At 43.1% G+C, this 20918-nt stretch overlaps 1 protein-coding gene across 1 annotated transcript in view; it reads left to right on the forward strand.

Annotated features, from left to right (window-relative positions):
* LOC126399706 (protein transport protein Sec24C-like) overlaps positions 1 to 20198 on the forward strand; it is a 24626-nt gene extending 4428 nt beyond the window's left edge. The window contains exons 5-21 of the mRNA XM_050059888.1: positions 1570 to 1678; positions 1803 to 1930; positions 3898 to 4036; positions 4141 to 4256; positions 4648 to 4772; positions 5080 to 5271; positions 5375 to 5468; positions 6547 to 6663; positions 6797 to 6967; positions 7109 to 7205; positions 7291 to 7436; positions 8304 to 8442; positions 8863 to 8981; positions 11970 to 12149; positions 14553 to 14738; positions 16054 to 16143; positions 17245 to 20198. Of these exons, the coding sequence (XP_049915845.1) occupies positions 1570 to 1678; positions 1803 to 1930; positions 3898 to 4036; positions 4141 to 4256; positions 4648 to 4772; positions 5080 to 5271; positions 5375 to 5468; positions 6547 to 6663; positions 6797 to 6967; positions 7109 to 7205; positions 7291 to 7436; positions 8304 to 8442; positions 8863 to 8981; positions 11970 to 12149; positions 14553 to 14738; positions 16054 to 16143; positions 17245 to 17385 (2289 nt within the window). The 3' untranslated portion in view covers positions 17386 to 20198. The remainder of the gene's footprint in view (positions 1 to 1569; positions 1679 to 1802; positions 1931 to 3897; positions 4037 to 4140; positions 4257 to 4647; positions 4773 to 5079; positions 5272 to 5374; positions 5469 to 6546; positions 6664 to 6796; positions 6968 to 7108; positions 7206 to 7290; positions 7437 to 8303; positions 8443 to 8862; positions 8982 to 11969; positions 12150 to 14552; positions 14739 to 16053; positions 16144 to 17244) is intronic.
* The last annotated feature ends 720 nt before the right edge of the window (positions 20199 to 20918 follow it).

A 20918-nucleotide genomic window follows, 5' to 3' on the forward strand; every position in this document is an offset into this window, starting at 1 on the left:
AGAGGAAAAGTTCACTAGCTGCTAGGCTAATTTATACAATGTAAAATGCCATAGGCTTGTGCTAATAACATTAGCTGTTTGGAGAACGTGTTTAGTATAAGACAGTTGTTTTGTCAGTGAACCTTGTGAGCTGTAATGGAGCTAAATAATGTACCGTTACCTTTGTTACATGTTGCTGTTGTCCCTGGTTTTATACGAGTAGAGGAAAAGATCGCTAGCTGCTAAGCTAATTTATACAATGTAAAATGCCATAGGCTTGTGCTAATAACATTAGCATGTTGTATTTGTGGGGAAAATGTATTCAGATAAAGACAAGTGTTTGTCTGTGAATGCTGCGAGTTATAGTGAAGCTGATTTGTGTACTTGTGTTTGAAACTGTCTCTATTAAGCCATGTTTAATGTGTGTTTTGAATCAACTAAACTTTACAGCACTTCACAGAAACCTCCGCCGCCGACTAGTGTTTTGGAGGTGTAACTGCAGAGTGGCACAGACACACCACCACACAAGTATAAATGCTCGGCCACGTGCCTAGGTTCTGCCGCACAAGTATAGATTGTATTAATTAATTAATATTGCATACAGATATATATTTAAAGATTTGAAGATGTTACATATCAGCATATCAATCAGCTATCATCTTTTTCGTGCTTCAAACTATTGTTAATATGTTGCCCTTAAGAATCCACTGTTGGTCAACATGTAGTTTGTTGCATACTAGGTGATGAGTCTGCCAACCAGCACCTCTAAAGCTCACTCATTAAATGTTTTAACCAGTACAAGTGTAAAAATGGCCGAATGATGATGGAATGTTTTTACAGGGGCTCTCATCTAACTCGAGGAATTTCCCAAGATGTCGAGCTGTTCCTTTAATATTCACATTTGTGCCTCAGAGACTGTGATGAGGACTCATATTATTGCGGCCTATCTCAGAATACTTAAAATCTTGAGGACATTGCCCACATTTAAAGCAATCACTTAAACTTCTATGGACAGTTTTCTCCTCCACTTATCATCATACACACTGCACCATAACCATGTGTTGGTCACTCCTGCTACCTCACTGCCATCTCATTGTTCCTGTGTGCTCGATAAGCCCATCTTAGTTGTGACAACTTGAGAGTAGTGTTTCGGGTTTGTCATTCATTAGGCTCAGACAGCCACTGCCTCAAAACCTCCACCCTGCATGCTACCCTGCAATGTTTTGACTTACCCACAGTTCCTTGCATTTATGGCATGCCTTCATAAATCCTGCGCTTTTTTAAGAAGGTGTCACCTCAGTCATGACTTGACTGATTTTTTTTTTTTAATCCACTGATGTTGATGGGTTTTCAGTGTGTGTTTGGTAGCTGCAGATGTGTGTGTGTGTGTGTGTAGGGGTTGGGTAGCTGCAGATGTGTGTGTGTGTGTGTGTAGGGGTTGGGTGAGGTCATCTCCTGCATGTGTATTGAATGTTCCTCTTTTAGACTGTGTGAGCCTCAGCGACAGTTTGTCATGAACTTGCATGTCTGTATTTATTCTGCTGACATGTATGAATTTTGGATATTTTTGTCTCCGTCCTTCCTTTTTAGATCCAGGTAATAGAAGATGACAAGGCTAAGACAACCGAGCCATTCACCACAGGGGTCAGAGGTCAGGCCCCACCGCTCGTCACCACCAACTTCCAGGTCAAAGACCAAGGTGGGTTCTACTTCCTGTGAGTGCGTTCACGTGTGCCAGCTCCCAACAAGAACTCTATACTGAGAAAGGTGTGTGAAGCGTGTAAAGATTGTGACATTAATGGAGAGTTTGCGTCTGTGTTTAGGGAACGCCAGTCCCAGGTTTATTCGCTGTACAGCCTACAATATGCCTTGCACAGCCGACATGGCCAAGCAGTCTCAGGTGCCTCTGGCTGCTGTCATCAAACCCCTCGCCACGCTGCCGCCAGATGAGGTGAGCAATTCCTCCTACTCTGTCCTGACTCCTCTGTGTTGTAAAATCTGTGAGCCCTATGTAGACAGGGCTATTTCCTTCTCTGGACTTTGTCTGCAGTTGTAAAATTGCCGCTGTTATTGCATCACACAATGTCATCTAAGTCATGAACTGTGTTAATTGAGAAGCTATCCGAAAGTTAAAGAAGACACATTGCTGACAGCGTGCAACATGCAGAATGCGTAAGATTTGTTTGACAAATGGTGGAATACGTTGCCAGTGAAAAGAGCTCAGTTTGAAATATTTTTAAAGGTGTTATGATTTATGGTTTTTGCTGCACTTGGAGCTGTAACCACGGTGTCTGTGGCTCCTTTTAAAATGTCTTAAATTCAATTTAATAAAGATTAGGCCTCGAAAGTCATTACATAGTCTTACACTTAATTGACACAAACCTTTTATCTAATTGATCCATCTCTTTTTTTTGTCAAAAACATCCACTTTTCTGAAGATACAAATGCAGCTTTTATGTTTTTAATGTGTTAATGGGAAGCATCATTTTTAAAGACAACAAAGTGTAATATTGTCGTGCTTCCTTTACATATAGACAAACATAATGTCAAAAGACAGGAAAAAACACACTTAAAAAAATCTGAAATGAAATAAATAAGTGAAAACAGTAATCAAATAAATACAATAATCAATTAAAAACATAATAATTAGGGTTGTAACCAAATCAGAATTATGATGGTCAGTACGAATATTCGATTATTAGTTCATTTTTCCATCAGAGTTTGTGAGTTTGGACTCAGTTCGGCTAATCATTCAGGGTGATTTCTTTCTGCTTAAGAAAAATAATCTTATCTTATGTAACAAATTTGCTTTGGTCTCACTCCGTCGTGACCTCAGCTGTTTTGATCCTGAGTGAGACCGCCAATCAGAGTGATTTCATTCACCAACAAGCTCCACCAGCAGCAATTCCATTTCACCATGCCAAATTGGCCGAACTGACAGCCCAACATTGACCAACGGCTGACTGTCAGCTTGGTGTGTCAGAGCCTTAACGTGTGCTAACTACGCTAACGACAAATAGGAAATGTGCCGCAACATTTTTTGCCGACACCAGATATCAAACCAAAATCCAGAGAGTGAAGCGTATGAAGCTGCTGTGAGCTGTAAATTCACAACTTCTAAGCAGAAGGCAGGTTGTGACGTTCTCTCAGAGCCTGACCAGGCAAAGCCTCCGTTCCCCCAGACAGCTGCCTCCGTCTCACTCAGACTCACCCTGGCTCTGGGTCTGCAGTTGTGTGTACCAGAGAGCTCCCTCTGCAGCGACATCTGGGGACAGAAACCCCAGACGTTGGCTTGACATCAAGGACTCTGAGTCAGCGGTGGGGTCTCAGACTGATGATTCAAATCTTCGAATTTCATGGCGCAGCCCTAACAATAATAATAACAATATAATCTGCAACAGTTGTGATACTTAAATAGTTTTTAATTGATTCAATCAGAAACACCAAACATTCTCTGGTTTTAGCTTCATGTTTGAGGACAAACTGAACATCTCTTGGCTTCGTCCGTTGCTCTAATGAACGTTGCTGTGGTAACTTAGAGCAGTTTCGATAGATAGTCGTGTTAATCTGAACAACAAGCCTCCTTTGCTTTTCGCGCCTCGTCTGTGCTGCTCTGTCTCCCACTGAGATTTTGTAACAGTTGGACTGATCTGACCCTCATCCCCATTTGAAAACAGATTAATTTCCAGGGCAGTGTCGGACATGTAGTTTTTATGACAGGATGTTTGTAATGTCAGTGAGATAATCTGTCTGCAAATCAACAAGGTGGGAGTGGCTGCATGACCTTGTAACCACGTGTAACCACTATCTATTTGGACTAGTTTTGTGTTACATCATTGTGGCACTTGAATCAAGTCCGTCACCCTCAGATATCCAGACTATACGATCTCTTACTCGTTTCATTGCATCTCTTGTCAGACCCCTCCGTACTTGGTGGACCACGGTGAGGGCGGTCCAATCCGCTGTAACCGATGCAAGGCCTACATGTGTCCGTACATGCAGTTCATCGAGGGAGGTCGGCGCTTCCAGTGTGGCTTCTGCAGCTGCGTCACAGAGGGTGAGCTTGTGTCTGTGTTCATGTCGTAATAAAATTTGTATTTCCTAGATTAATCTCACTGTACTGAAGTGGTCTGTTTGCCCCTCTGGATTTTTCCCCCTCAGTGCCTCCACATTACTTCCAGCATCTGGACCACACTGGTAAGAGGGTGGACTGCTATGACAGGCCGGAGCTTTCTTTGGGCAGCTATGAGTTCCTGGCCACTGTCGACTACTGTAAGGTTAGTGTGTTCTGCAGGAAACTGGCTTTATGCTTATTGGATTCATTAATTCAACAACCACTGTAATTTACCTCTCCTAAGTCCCGCCCTTTTTTAGCTCTGTGCTCCATAACAGTTGAGCAAGCTTGGTACCTGGCTGTACCTGGATCAGCTTTCGCCTTCCTTGTTTTGCCATATGCTCGGCTTGTCTTTGTATGTTGAATAGAAAACCAAATTTCAAAGGTGGTTAATGAGGCAATGTTCAACGACACATTTCATCATCTACAGTCACATCTTAATTTAGCTAATGTTATGTTTTAAACTGATGAGAAAATGAAGTTCCTGTCTGCGTGTTTAATATGTTACTTTTATTTACACGACTTCACACACAATATTTGTTTGTTTGTAACAGAACAACAAGATTCCTCAGCCTCCAGCCTTCATCTTCCTTATCGATGTGTCCTACAACGCTGTGAAGAGCGGCATGGTCAACATTGTCTGCCAGGAGCTCAAGACCCTCCTCGACTACCTGCCCAGGTACACAAACAAACACACACACAAGGGATGGACAGGAGGGAAGGAAAGGAGCAGGGAAAGACAGGAGGAAAAGGATATAAATGGAACCCTCGAAGAAGAGACGGATGTAAGGAAAGATGGAAAAGACAAGGACAATGCTGTCAAGGATAGGAAGAAATAAAGCATGCAGCAAGGAAGGGAGATGGGATTGAAGGAATATGAGGCAAAGAAGGAGGAGTGAAAATGAAGTGAGGAGATAAAGAGGAAGGAAGGAAGCAAGTTTGTTTTCACGCTCATTCTCCCATTTCTTCCTCCGTTCCTCCACCAGGGAGAACCCAGAAATGGAGTCAGTGGTGCGGGTGGGTTTTGTCACCTACAACAAGGTTTTGCACTTCTACAACGTCAAGTCGAGCCTGGCCCAGCCCCAGATGTTGGTGGTGTCAGATGTGTCAGACATGTTCGTACCCCTGCTCGACGGCTTCCTGGTCAACGTCAGTGAGAGCCGGCTAGTTATCGAGAGGTGGGAAGACACACACCACACACACATACATTAACAAATACATGAAGTGTGTGTGGACAGAGAAATTGATCGGGTTTACTGACACACTGTGTGTGTTCTCCAGTTTGTTGGACCAGATCCCAGAGATGTTTGCAGACACCAGGGAGACAGAGACGGTCTTTGGTCCCGTCATCCAGGCAGGACTGGAGGCACTCAAGGTAACAATGTAATACCACTTACATTATAAGTTGCTATGGCTAACAGATACACGTTAAAAAGGCAATGAAATAAAGCCTGCCTGCTTTGTTCTTTCGGTGAATAGTTGTTAAGATCTACGCACCTCGGAATGGCCTGGACTCTGTCTCACAGGACTCTCACACCCGATGTTGATCTGTTTTCTGACGCACCCAGTCGGACATGTTTGACACGTTTTTTACTAGGGATGTTCCTGGCGACTAATTTCCCTGTCGACTTATCGATTTTAATTAAGACTATTCGACTAGTCTAAAAAAGGAAATCACTCAGAAAGCGGCTGCATGACAGTTAAGCTGCCTTGTACATGAATAAAACACTAACTGGTTTAACCGACTAATATTTCTGGTGCCGACTAGCAAGGGTGTGGACGTTTAATCGTTTAGATGACTAATCACGCACATCCCTAGTTTTTACCTTGTCCAGTGGGTTCCTACAGAATTAGCCATTGTAATGATACCGCTCTCCTCCCCATGTTTCACCAAAACAAGTTCACACCCACACTTTTTTGCAAGGATACAGCACTGCCTCCTGGTCTTAGCGCTGCTCAGGATGATTGTTATTGGTTTAAAGGAATACAAACAACCCAGAAGTGAAACCCTCTTGAAACTAAAAATGTGTAGAAGTGACTCAGCATGATGACTCAGCTTGATTTTGACACACTCTTACAGGATACCCGCTGGGTCTTAAAAGTATTAAAAAAGCTTTGAATTTATTATTAGGTGAAGTATTGAATTCTTGTCCTTTCATAGGGTTAATAAATACCACAAGATCATGAAAAACTGTCAGATGTGTAAAATGTTTTGTGTGTGACATTACAGTTTCTCTGTTTTTGTATTTTTACAATGTAGTATTGGGTACTTTTACTCTAGTACTCTAGTATGCTTCTGACACCATTAAATTTCCTTCTTTGTGGTTTTAAAAAGATGTTTAAAGAGCCCTGGGGGTACCCTGTTTTGATACATCTAGATACGTAACATTGAGTTTGTTCAGTGCCGCTGACACGCCTGATGATTTGTATGTTTCTGCGTGTCACTTCCTCAGGCTGCAGACTGCTCAGGAAAGCTGTTTGTGTTTCACACGTCTCTGCCCATCGCAGAGGCGCCTGGAAAGCTAAAGAACAGAGAAGACAAGAAGCTGATCGGGACAGATAAGGAAAAGGTAAACATGAGTGTTTATATGTCTATCTCTTGTATCGTTACAGTGAGATCTGCTGTATGTAGCGTTTGATGGAACGAAAAAAGTCTTTATATTGGCTCCACACTGACTCCCCATCCTCTCCTGTCATCCTCAGTCTCTGTTCCAGCCCCAGGTGAGTTTCTACAACAGCCTGGCTAAGGAGTGTGTGGCGCAGGGCTGTTGTGTGGACCTCTTCCTCTTCCCCAACCAGTATGTGGACGTTGCCACGTTAGGGGTGGTTCCTGTGTCCACTGGAGGGTCCGTCTACAAATACACCTACTTCCAGGTGAGAGAAAATTGAGTTTGATGATGTATTGTAGCCCTGTAACCATTTCTTTTTTTGTTCTGCCATTGTTTTATTGAAATACCAGCTGGATAATTTGCCACAATACAAGATGTAACTAATGGTGTGTTCTCCTTACCCCAGGCTCAGTCAGACAGGGAGCGATTCCTGAACGACCTCAGGCGAGACGTTCAGAAACTCGTAGGCTTCGATGCTGTCATGAGGGTGCGAACCAGCACAGGTGAGGCCTCCACACTTCAAAAGACAAAAAAAACACTCAAACTGAGATACACGTGACAGCTGACTTGATGATCCCCTCCCCTCAGGTATCCGGGCGACAGACTTCTTCGGCTCCTTCTTCATGAGCAACACCACAGATGTGGAGCTAGCAGGCCTGGACTGCGACAAGGCCATCACTGTCGAGTTCAAACACGATGACAAGCTCAGCGAGGAGACGGGGGCGCTCATGCAGGTGTGCATGTTTGAAGAGAGCGGAACACATTTTATTTTTAGTCTCTAAATCAGGCATTTTAGGATAGGGTTAGCTTGGAGCATCTCCAAACACCAGTGAGTCAGATTACTGCTGGTTTTCATGTCCGACAAGGTGCAAATTTAAGTAGAGGTGTGACAATATTTTGGATTTGAAGCTAAGGAAATGTGTCCTAAACAGCCACGAGTGACACGGTGCACCGTTTTTGAGCTGAACTTTTGTTGGACGCCCTGTTTCTGTTTATTCCCGTCACTCGATTCCATTAAAGACGGGGAACAGCTGTTTAAAACAACACACGTGATCAGACAGCAAGCACTCACTCGTCTTTTTAGTGGTAATGTCTTCAGTCTGATGTCAAGCACACAGCTGAGAGGTACCTGGTGTGTTTACATGACGTAACAGAAGTGCATATTTGATGGATTCAAAGTGGACAAAGAGCTCCGATGTTACGTGATGCGGCTCGATAGTCTGATGCTTGTTTGCTGTTTGGTCACGGTGTCGTCATGTTTCACTCGGGAGCGCCTGCTAAGTCTGTTGCGACACCTGCTGTAGTGGTAAAACTAGGTATTCCCGACCAGTTTTGGACTTAACGTCAAACCAGTTTAAACATTTTTTTACACCAGCCCAAGCTGATGAGCAAGATCTGAAGGACCAGTGATTTGGGGTTATTGTTTTACAGCAAAGACACAGCGGAAAAGTCACACAAGCTGGCACACTGACTTCTCTGAACTTACTGCAAACATGCACATTGCTAAATTATCCCGTATGATGGGGAATGTGAAAACTCACCTTTTTTATTGGTAATGATGCTGCCTAAATAAATGCACATCTTTGTTTGGTTCCCTGTAGTGCGCCGTGCTGTACACCAGCTGCAGCGGCCAAAGGCGTCTCCGCATCCACAACATGGCGGTCAACTGCTGCTCTCAGCTGGCTGACCTCTACCGCAACTGTGAGACCGACACAATCATCAACTTCTTCTCCAAATACGGTGAGGACGAGCGCACGCAGCAGAATTATTTTCTTCACTGTTATTCAGCGTCTCTGACTGGAGGAGAGACGACAATACAAATGTAGAAGTCAAGCGTTGTAGTCTGAGTGTGTGAATGAGGCGTGGGTGGAGAAGTGAATGAGTAACATTTTCTAAAAATACTGTTGAACAAAACCACAGCTGCTGAAGTGGAGCCACAGATTAGCCAACAGTAGAAAGCTGCGGCTGGTCTTGATAGCCTGCCCTACGCCGCCTTTCGCCCAATGTCAGCTGGGATAGGCCCCAGCACACCCACGACCTTTAACAGTATAATTGGTTACAGCAAATGAATGAATGAATCTCTGAATTTGTGAAAAGCTGGTTGTAATTGGTTTCCTTTCAGTCTAATACACCGTATTTTATTGTCTGTGTGTGTTGCAGCTTTCCGAGGCCTCCTGAACAACCCCACCAAGGCGGTGAGAGACACTCTGGTCAACCAGTGCGCTCAGATTCTGGCGTGCTACCGAAAGAACTGTGCAAGCCCCTCATCAGCTGGTCAGGTACTGACACCCTCAGCATACTGTGTATTCACCCAGCCGATATCACATGCACTTAAAGGAATACTAAGGGCTGAATTCACAAAGAATGAACTGCGGCCGCTGATAGCACCTTGAATTGCGCTTCATTTGCACCCGCAGTTTGCTCCGTCTTAACGTCCTATTGCGCTAATGATATACCAGCGCAAACACGCCCACAAAGTTTGGCAGCTGAGTGCAGTTTGCCCCTGATTTGCCCCTGATTGCAATTAGCCACAAGGCAAAGTTATTTTTTTTACTTAACTGCGTGTGGCTATTAGCGCTGGTATTAATTAGACTTTGTTTTGCAAGGTACTGAATACTGTGTACCCTCATGTAGTGATGTCTGCTGAGTCAGTCTAACAGTGTCGGATGGGTTGAGGCTGTGGATTTGACCAAGTTTGACCACTTTATCACTATTCCCTCTCACTTGTAGCTGTTTTTTCGTTATCTTTTGAATTTAATATGAATTATGGAACCGTTTTTGTTCACGTTTGTTTCCCCCGTTTCGTAAAATAAATTATTGAAAGTTGCTTTTGAAGTGCGTGACAGAAGTGCGTTTTGAGAACGACCGCAGACTGTCACCTGTTCAACGCATCAATATCTTCGGATGCCATTAAAGTAATAATGATTATAATAATAATGTCAAAATATTATTTACAGACTGATTTAACAGACGATCACTGCTGCCACGATCACTGGAAAGTCTGGGCGAGAGGCTTCCACAGAGGAGCGCCCAGTTTGCACCAGCTTTCTAAAGACGTTATTTACTTCACTCAAACTGCGTGTGGCTATTAGCGCTGGTGTTAGTGAATTAGACGTTGTTTATCAATGAGGCTCATTTGCATAGAAAGGGGCAATTTTTCCGCCAAATATATGCATATTACCTCATTTAAATACGTGCAAATAACACCGGAGCACCGAGACACAATCTGCTTGGCAGCGCAGTTAGTGGAGCTTTTCACCCTCTGCACGTGCTTTGTGAATTAGACGGTATCTGTTTGCTCCATTTTTACCGGTTTAGCGGCCGCAAAAGCCACGCAATCCTTTTGTGAATTCGGCCCTAAGTGTTTAAGTCCCCCTTTAAACACATTTTAAACAGGAACTACTTATTTTCAGGTTCATACTTGTATTTAAGGTTTCAACTATAACATGTTCACGTGCGTAAATGGTCAGAAACACTTTATTGTCTTTTTCTTTTGTGAGAACACGATAATACTGCTATATTTTTTAATGTCATTTGAAAAATACATATTGTGATATTCGGCTCGTTGACGCATTGACATCGTACTGTTAACCACGGCAACAACAAGAATGACTGAAAGTGACATTTTTACTGACTCCGCAGTGGAGCAGCTTCAGCAGTGTGGAATAAACTGGCGTCATTTGGCCTGGGCATCCTTAATGTTTTATGAACTGTCCTGGACTTCTCAGACTCTTAGGACACATTCACAACTAGCGCTATTTGGCCCGCTTTAAACGAACCCTGGTCCGCTTCCATGGATAGTTTGGTTCGTTTGGAGTGGTGTGAACGCTCGTTTGAACTCTGGTGTGGACCAAGCGAGCGAACCCTGGTCCGCTTAAAAACTGGGGGTCTCGGTTCACTTGCAAGTGAACCTTGGTGCGGTTCGCTTACAGTGGGAAATGCAAATAGACTATGCAGCGAACCAAAGAGAGGAAGTGACGTAGAAAAAAACCCCAAAGCCAACAGCGCGAACTGGGAGAAGCAGAGGTAAAAAAAGAAAAAGTTGGAAAATGTCTCGTGGGCAGACGGGGAGTAGTGAGGAGGTGCAGGCGCTTGCCCCAAGACTGCATAAATTTGGTGTTGCTCCATTGTTTTTGTGGTGACCAAGCCGGCTGAAGGAGATGAATTTCCGTTTTCGCTCCTGGCCCATCGATGAGCCGGTTTTCTTCTTCCTCTTGCTTTTTTCTTCCTGGTCAGTGGTCGTTTCGGGCAGTACCGCCCCCACATGAGCAGCTGTTGTAACTGCGTGATGTTGTCCAGGGGGTTTGGTCTGCTTGGTGCAAAATTTTTCGGCATTCCCCGCCCAATTGAACCGAGTACCCCGGACTATCCTGGTGTGAATGTGCCCTTAGAGTTACCCTCCCCTCAGAGGGAACTCATTCAGCAGCTCCTCCGGCAGCAGCACAGCGTCTCTCCCTCTCCTCTCTCGCCGTGCGCACACAGGAGTCAGTGTCGTCAAGTGATTTTGTCATAAACCTTTGGTAATGTAAACCTACGTGACGCTCACGGCTCGACAAAAAGCTACATATATGTGAATGTGCAATAGTTGTGGTATCATAACAGCCTGTAAATATCAAGATATGAATTTCTGTCCTCGTCACCCAGCCCTACTCTGCGCTGGAGGTTCCAGGTTTCTTTGCTGGTGTTGAGTAAGAGTCTGTTCGCCCATCAATATGTGTTTCCTGTATTAGACAGTGATAGACGTTCACATTAGCGATGTACCTAATCTAGTTTACCCGGCGTACGTTTGACTCTCAGATTTTAGGGAAGTGCCCAGACATCGCCTCCTTGAGTTGAGGAATGTGAAAACACCTTTATAGTGATAAACTTTGCACAGATACAAGTCAGTATAGACAAGGTCAGACGTTTTAGCAGGCAGAAATAGAAGAAAACACATTTTTGAGCTCAGTTCAGTGGCAGATACGGAGACAGAAACAGAAAGACAAACTACCCTGCAGTGCACCACAGTCATATCAAACATTGCAGAGTTATTTTTATTACTGTTATGCAACGTTAGCAGATTTTGGCTCAGGATCCCTTTTTGCATTGTGCTAAATGTCAGAGATTTCTCAGGCTGATATTTGTTTTCTTAAACAGTAAAGAGATCCAGAACACAGTCCATGCACTTAACAAATAATGTAAATACCCAAGTATCTCAGATTTACACATTATTGAATGTCACTGTGTATATACACCTATAACCGTACCTGTGTGTGGGTGTTTTCCAGCTGATCCTCCCAGAGTGCATGAAGCTGCTGCCGGTCTATCTGAACTGTGTGCTGAAGAGTGACGTGCTGCTGCCAGGAGCCGACGTCTCGTTGGACGACCGGGCCTACCTGAGGCAGATGATCAGCTGCATGGACGTCACAGAGAGCCACGTGTTCTTCTACCCCCGCCTGCTGCCACTGGTGAGCCCACACACATAGCAACACAAAGGTCTCCTCTCGTCACTTCACCTGTTGGATGGTTCGGTCACTCAGTTATGAAGAAGAGAGTTTATGTGCCTGTATAATTTGCTTCAGCAACTCACTGAATGAGTCATTAAAATCATAGAGTTGTAAAACTATAAATCATAAAATCAAGTCAAGAGTTGCAGCAGCGTGACGCGTAATAAAAAAGAGTTTCAGACCTGTATCAGGAAGTCAGAGCGAGTTAAAGGCTAAAGTGAACGGATACGTTTTTAGCTTTCTCTTAAAAATATTTAGCGAGCTAGCTTTCCTGATATCTGTAGGTAGTGTGTTCATAGCTTTGGGGCGTAACTGACAAAGGCTGCATCCCTGATCTTCTTTTGGCTGTTGTTGGGAACCTCCAATAAACCAGCAGCAGATGATCACAGTGTTCTTGGAGGCAAATAGTTAACAAGGGAGTTAGCAATGTAGCTCGGTCCCAGCCTGTGTAGGTCTTTGCATACAAGGAGAAGGAGCTTAAAATCAATTCTGAATGTAACAGGAAGTCAGTGCAGAGCAGCTCAGATGGCCTGATGTGCTCTTTCCTTTCGGTTGTGGTTAACAGCAGAGCTGCAGAATTTTGAATGAGCTGAAGTCTCTCAGTGGTGTTTTTTGGGAGGCCTGTAAAAAATGTGTTACAGTAGTTGAGTCAGCTTGAAACAAAAGGCCTGAATTAATTTCTCTGCATCTTTTTCATTTAGAAATGGTCGTACCTTGGCAATGTTTCTGAGGTGGAAAAATTATGTGTTTGTCACCTTGTCAATGTGGGACTTGAAGCTTAGATCTGAATCAAGGATCAGGGAGTTAAAATCCTCAGATTTTTAAATAGCATTTCTCTTTTTGTTTTAGGGCCGACAAGCAGGATTTCAGTTTTATCTTCATTTAACTTTAAGAGATCATTGCTCATCCATTTATTTATTGCCAAAAGACAGGTAGTAATGTAGTTTATGGCTGCAGCATCGTTCGGTTCAGCAGAGATGTACAGTTGTGTGTCATCCGCGTAACTATTGATACAAACATTGTGTTCGCTAATGATGTCACCAAGTGGCAGCATGTACATTTTGGTTAGCTGCTGCTGCGTTAGCTTGTGCAAAACAGAAACTGCAGCAACAGAAAGTTTGCTCTCTGGGAAATGGGACTGCCCGGGATCATACCCTTGGCGTAAAAAAGATTGAATGCAGGTATCGTTTGATCTGAGACATTTTGATGCTACTTGGCACCTGGTAATTTCGGTTGATTATAGATACCTAACCCTATTTCCTTCCTGAGGAATGGCACTTTTCAGGCTCCTGAAGGGTTTTCAGGCAACTTTCCTTCAAAAATCCTTTGCAAATTATGTGTTGCATCGTCTGAACTTTTTATGTGGAAATAAACAAACAAACCCTGACAAACAAAACAGCATCACCTGTGTGAAAATGTGTGAGTATAGAAGGGTAAAAAGGCTGCAGCTCTTTGTGAAGTCACATTTTCTCCAGGCAGAGGCATCTCTGTGATCATCAAAGCGGCAAGCCTCCTATTTGATATGTAGTTTGCTGCGCTCTCACTCAACATGATAATAGAGTGTGTGTTGTTAGTAATACTGTTTGTCAAACCAGATGAAAATAAATCTGCATATTTATGCTCTCGCAGAACAAAGACGCAGACACAGGGCTTTTTTTTTTTTGGATGATGATGCATTTGAACTTCTCCATCATAATTGTACTGTGTGTGATGCTCTCGTGCAAAGAAAAAAAAAACCTGCAAGCTTTTGCACACTCAAGTGTTCAAACTGTGAATAAGAGAAAAAAACATCATGAGGCTCATTTCATTGTTAGTCTGAAAACCTTTTTTTTATTTCTAATAATTCTAGATTTTAAAAATTACTAGCTGCGGAATATTTATTTTATTATTTTAATCCTTTTAATTTTTAATTTATTTGTATTTCATTTTGGAAAAAAGTGATATTTTTTATGTTGTGTGTTAATCATGGAGTTAATTATCTTGTGGGAACAAGTTAGATAATACATTTTTCACAAAAGAAAAAAATGTCACCTGTCAGGACTTTAGGGGCTTTGTAGTTTCTTAAGTCTGATAAAGAAAGTGTTTTTAAAAATTGGAGTTTAAGTTTTAATTCTGCAAAGAGGCGATGTTGGGAACGTGAATCCTTGTTGTGCTCGTGACTGACATCTCACATGGATGACAAGTGTGGGGTTTTATTTTACCAGCTCCTCATTTGCCTTTGTATTTACCAATTGTACTCCCTCAGGTCTCTGTTCGTCTCTGCCTTAAAAACAAAACTTCCATTTGCAGGAAAAAGCCCTGTTAGACCAGTAGATGGCAACGCTAACATTCATCTGATATTGTTTCTTCTCTCTGACCGTCCAGATGAAGTTGGAAAGCGGGTCGCTGCCAGTGGCGGTGAGGGACTCAGAGGAGAGGCTGTCTAAAGGCGGCGTTTACCTCCTGGAGACGGGACTCCACCTCTTCCTGTGGGTGGGAGCCAGCGCTCAGCAGGAGCTGCTGCTCAACATCTTCGGCACGCCGAGCTTCAGCCAGATAGACCCGAGCCTGGTGAGAGGAAACAGATCTGCCTCTGTGTTGTGTTTGTTCACCTGAGTTGACCGACTGTAGCGTTTCGTGTTTGTGAGGGAAGGCCATCCAGATTGAACAGCTCCCACAGATCCTGTTTGATATACCACACTGTGTTCCTTAAACGTTAGCTGCTACCTTCCCTTCATCAGCCATAATAACAACAATAATAGGAATATTGCCAGATTGATTTTGCCACAAAGAGGACATTTAAATGATGCCTGAAGCAGCGGAGATCAGGAGTTGGGCTCCAGTTTGTTTTTTTCTTTGTCCGGGTGAGCGGCACACTGGGCTGCCCCTGACTAAGAATATTCCTTGTCGATCAATAGTCGTCATTTAGGGCCATTAGTCGACTAGTCGCCCACATGTTTACGATATTAATTTAAATATTAAATGATATATTTTGGGCGGGGAAACACAGTGGTTGAGTTGAAGGTGTGAGAAAGAATAGTATCAGTAACATTGTTAACACTGTGCTACATTACAGAGAAATACAAAACCGTACTAATGAACCTTCATTAATATAGGCCTATATTTTATCTACAAGTGCACGTCACACACTGAGCGAGCCGCCTGTTAATGACGCTGTGGGCTAATGGGCATGTAGCTACTTCCATGTTTCAGATGATACGTCATGTTTGTAGTCGACCAATGAAGATGAGTTTACATATCACCTTGGGTTCGTCCTTCACCTTCTCAAAATGATCCCACACTTTGGATTTCCTGCCCGACATGTTATTAACTAGCCTGTGGAATAACCGCAGGTACCAGCCCTGGAAATTAACATGGCTACTGTCTGACTGCTGAGCGTGGCCACTTCCTGTGTCTGTCCTTTAGAATGTTCATTAGCGTGCCAATGTTTCCATTCACAACATACCCTACAACAGTGGAGCGACGCCAACACGCAGTCCTAGTCTTATACACAACTCTCTCTCGATCACTGTTGTAGCTGACCAGGAGCCCACAGGTGGGTCTTCTAGCTTCGCTGGTTCATTTGCGCTCTTCATAGTGACTGACGTGCCCACCAGTTCACTTGTGCTCACCTCAGCATGTGTTGCAAACAACTTAAAATCTTTCAAGGTTCACAGAATAATTTGTTCTGTGAATATGGAAACAGTATATACATGACACTAAAGAAGAGACCTTATATTTTTAAACAAAAGAAACAACCTTGAATTCTGTCTTAACCCATTTCTTTTTATCAACACTTGAATTTGTGCATTTTGATATAAAACAACATTTCAGACACAAAGCTAAGAAACTGTTTGTCAAAGAATGTCACTGCGCTGTGTTTCAGACAAGTCTGCCAGTGCTGGATAACCCCTTCTCTCAGAGACTCCGAGAGATCATCGAATCCTTCAGAGCACAGCGGTCACGATACATGAAGGTAAATGTTCTCTTTCTCTTCTCTCTCTCACAGTCCAAACACTTTGTGTCCCGGGTTTGTTCGGTCTCTGTCCTGTTTGGGGTTGGGTGTCATTTTAAGAATATCTATGTCGATGCCAGTGTGGTAACTAAGTGTTAATATCAACACCTAAGCAGTGCTTTTTATTTGTTACCTTTGAGTAATAGACAGGGTTCCCACGCTTATTAAAAACCTGGAAAAGTCACTGAATTTCACAGTCTTGTTTTCCAAGCCTGGAAAAGTCATGGAATTTGTAAAATCCTTGAAAGTTTTGGATTTCAGTTGGGTGTAATCATTGAAACTGTTACAGTAATCATTAATGACTAACTTCCTACGTATTGTGTGTTGAGGTGAATTTGTTTTATTAACGCACTTTAGCTGAAGTATGCGTTTATGTGCGCCGTATTTTACCATCATGTACATTTCTTCATTTTTCCCCCTGGTCTCCATCTTTCCCTCCACGTATGCCAGTGAGCTGAAATTTTGTTTGAATAGATGTTTAATCCGATATGTTTTGAGTAACGCCAGGCAAGTGGGGCGAGAAAAATCACGTTTTGACAATGTGATATAACACATAGGCTCACGGTTTCCTAAGTTTGAATACCTATGCCCCACTTCTACCTTTTAAAGTGTGCTGCACTTTTGAGATGGCGCTTTGACACGGGCACGTTTAAGTCAACCTTAAAGTTCTGTTCATGTTATACGTTGTGAATTGACACGGAAATTCCACCATGGGTCCTTGAAAAGTCATGGAAAAGTTTTGAAATTTTGTCGTGTGAAAATGTTTGGGAACGCTGAATAAACATGTTTTTCCCTAAAAGTAATTTATTTTCCATTTACTCAAAGAATGCCAAACTTGAAGTTTATCAGTGTCGATACAAAATACAAAAGTACAACATAAAATTGATAGTATACGGTGGTATGGTGGTTAGCATACAGCAAGGGGGCTCCTGGTCCGGTCTTGGTGAAGGGTCAGTTGTTAGTTTCAGCCCAACTTGACAGTTTTCATACTCAGTTATAGGGACACGTTACGATTCGATTGCCGTCCTCCCTCCTCACACTTCTCTCTCCTCCCGTTCGCAGCTGATGGTGGTGAAACAGGAAGACAGAGCCGAGCTGATATTCAGGCACTTCCTGGTCGAGGACAAGAGCGCCAGCGGGGGAGCGTCATACGTGGACTTCTTGTGTCACATGCACAAGGAGATCCGCCAGCTTCTCAGCTAGGCCTACAGACACCCCCCCTCCCTGTTCACCTGTATGACCCAAACACCAACCCCGACCCCTGGTTCACCCTTCCTTGTGAAAGAAAGCGCTTTATCTCTCTTTTTTTTTTTTTTTTTTTTTTTTTAACCTAATAAACTAAAGCTCTCCTTGCTGTCTGTCAGCAAAGAGACCAGCTGGCAGATCTTGTGTGTGTGTGTTAGTGGGAGTGCGTGTGAGAGAGTCTGATGTTAATAGAGCTTTACTCTGCCTCAAATCTACTGCTCCAACACAGCAGGAGCAAAATAACTGAAGAGGGAGGGTAATGTATATACACAAGTGAACAATTATGTATGCAACAGACTGAGTGAGTGACGGAGGTGGCTGACGTTGACTGTAGTCGGTGTACTGTCTGTATTACTAGCACTGAAAGGCTGTTTTGGGTGCGCTCGTGACCCTCAGATAGCAAAACACTTTTTATATGATTGAATCCCAATAGAGTGAAGGACATTACATACCAAGGCATAATGGAGTTAAATAAATGCTGTTCTTTCTGTCTCTTCTCCCCCTTTAATCATGGCCTTAGTACCCCCCCCCCCCCTGCTGCTCCAATCATACATTATTATGTGTGTGTGTGTGTGTGTGTGTTTCCACATGTGAGAAGATTAGTCGCCCACTGCCCACTTATTTCCCACTGTGTCTCCAGGTGTGAGCATCCAAATCGAAGCCTACTTTAAAGGGATAGTTCAGGCTTGTTTTTAAGCTCAGTTGTACGGGGTGCTTATCCACAAACAGCACGACCCCAGTGTGGAGAAGCAAGATGGAGTCTGACATGGAAGCTAAGGAATGTGCTGCTGTGGACAGGGTTGGCAACAAAATGTATTTCAGCCACCGAAATAAAAAAGTCCGTATATCAGTTTAAGTGTACGCTATATTGAGAGTATTTTCACTGCTTGGGCAATGCCGTTAACAGCTTCAGCTTCCCATCGACGCTCTCGCCAGAGCCCACCAGACTCCACTGACAAAAACAGTAATTTTAGCTCACTGAGTACATGAGTTGCTGCGCTAACATTGCGTCAATCAGCTAGTTAGTTTGTGTTATTGTGCGACTTTAGTGAATCCAAACGAACCCTTTGAAACTCCCAAGTGACACAGTAACACAAACAAAATAACTGTTGGAGGCAGCTGTAGACCAGCAACGTTTAATCGCTGTTTTTCCTCAGTGCAGTCAGGCTTTGACGAGAGCGATGCAACGGCTTCATTTTCCCGCTTGAAATCGCAGTCTGAAATTAAAGTGAAGCGGTGAAAATACTCTAAATATAGCGTTCACTTTAACTAATAGATTTTTTTAAGGTGGCTAAAATAGATTTCGTTGCTGACCCGTCTGTGCTGTCATCAAAGCCCACCAGACTCCATCGACAAAAACACTAATTTTAGCTCACTGATTACACAAGTTGCTGCACTACGGCCGCATCAATCAGCTAGTTAGTTTGTGTTATTGTGCGACTTTAGTGAATCCAAACAAACCCTTTGAAACTCCCAAGTGACACAGTAACACAAACAAAATAACTTGGAGGCAGCTGTAGACCAGCAGCTCCTCTGTTCAGCAACGTTAAATCGTTGTTTTTCTCAATGGAGTCTGGCTTTGACGAGAGCGATTCAACGGCTTCATTTTCCTGCTGCAGCTTGCTTCTCCAACTGGGGGCATGCGGACTGACATCTACTGCATGTGACATCCTGTCTATGGATGATTAACTCATACAACCCCACTTCAAAAAAATCTGAACTATCCCTTTAACAGCTCAAACTGGAGTCTGACGACCTTTTTAACCACAGAAAGCAGTTATTTTGAGTGTCCACAAGTGAACCTGAACTAAAGGTGTGCATGGCTGCTGTGTTATCCCAGTAATTGGTATAATCCAGATTTGTTTCTGTGACTGATCGTCTCAGATGTTCGGTCACTGATGAACCAGATGTGTCATGACTCTGTTATGAGAGGCAGTTCAAAGTCTATGCAGCAAAGAGAAAGGCCAGACACAAGGACGGGTGTGAACGTTTGATCTCAGCATCGCAGCGACGAGGAAATCCTCCTCGTGATTCTGTCTGTTGATTTGTAGTGCTGCAGACTTTATATTAATCAAACGCTCTGATGTCCAAAATTGTGTTTTAAAAAACAAACAAACAAAAAAAGCAGTTTCCAGCAGACAGAAATGAGCACAGAGCGACGGCAGATAAATGGACATCAGTCAGTGTTTGCAAGTTTTGAGTTGTCTCCGCACTGACGGTGTTCAGTGTGTAAATAAAATATATAATCTGTACAGAATTAATAGAAAATAACAATTTTAAAGACATGCCTGAACAGCTGTGGTTTGTTGATGGTTGGTTTCTCTGTCACAAATAGCCGAAATATAAAATCCCGGCTTTTACTGGAGAGAGGAAGACGCCTCGACTGGCTTTTGATATGTTTGTGTACGTGTGACTGTGAGAGAGTGTGTGTGTGAGAATGTGGGGTCGGTCCTGGTGAATTTCTCCTGAGGAACAGAGGGATCAGCCAACACACACACATACACACACACACACACACACTACCCATGAGATTAAATTCTTCATTTATCACTTTCTGTTCTTTTCTTTTTTCTTTTTTTTTTTAACAATGTGACTTTTGTGTTTGATCGGTGTGTGTGTGTAGCCCTCTGTTCCGTCTTTATGTTCACTGACTCTGATTGGCCCACCGTCTTGACTGTAATCTTAATTTCTGTTCCTTTTTTTTCTTTGATTTGTTGTTTTTTTTTCATTGCCTCTTGGGACTGCTAATAAAATGATTGTTAAAAGTGAAACACTTGCTGCGTCTCCCTTCACTGACAGAAGAGCTTTATTACAAATCATGTATACACACGTTTTACATTTCAACAGAATACATTCTCTTAATATGGCTGTACAGGTGGCGTCTAGATCAGTAGATCCTTATTGGTGGGTCGTGCGTCCATTTTTAATTGACCCCAACTAGTGATGGTGAAATCGAAGCTTCATGAACCACTTTGACACAACTGCTTCAAGAATGACACACTGCTTCAAAGCATTTCATACAATCAGGAGAGTGACATCTGCTGGCTGTGTGTCAGAACTGCATCTAAGTGGAAGACCTGAAAAAGCCTCAAGACTGCCTGTAACGAGGCCTCGCTCTCTGTAGCCACGTGATTGAGTACGTTTACATGGACAGTTTAATTCCCTTTTCATTCGGAATGAAAGTTCATTCCTATTACAAGTAATCTTGTAAACACCTAATTCAGAATGAAAATGGCCAATGCGATTGAAAATTCAATCCGATGTAAGGGGCTGGAATATTCCGTTTCTAATTCTGAATGAAAGAATTTCTTGCACTTGTATACACTCATTCCTCTTTAAGTTCATTCCGGTCTTTCTGCGCATGCTCGTTTCCTTGCCCTTCTGGCGCGATGACGTATATAGCGTGCATAGCAACGGGCTGAGATAGAGCAGTCGGACTTGTTGCACTCAACGGTTTCCATTCGCGGTCTTCTATCTCCCTTCTCCTCAAC

Source organism: Epinephelus moara, chromosome 13 (assembly GCF_006386435.1).
Source record: "Epinephelus moara isolate mb chromosome 13, YSFRI_EMoa_1.0, whole genome shotgun sequence".
NCBI lineage: Eukaryota > Metazoa > Chordata > Actinopteri > Perciformes > Serranidae > Epinephelus > Epinephelus moara.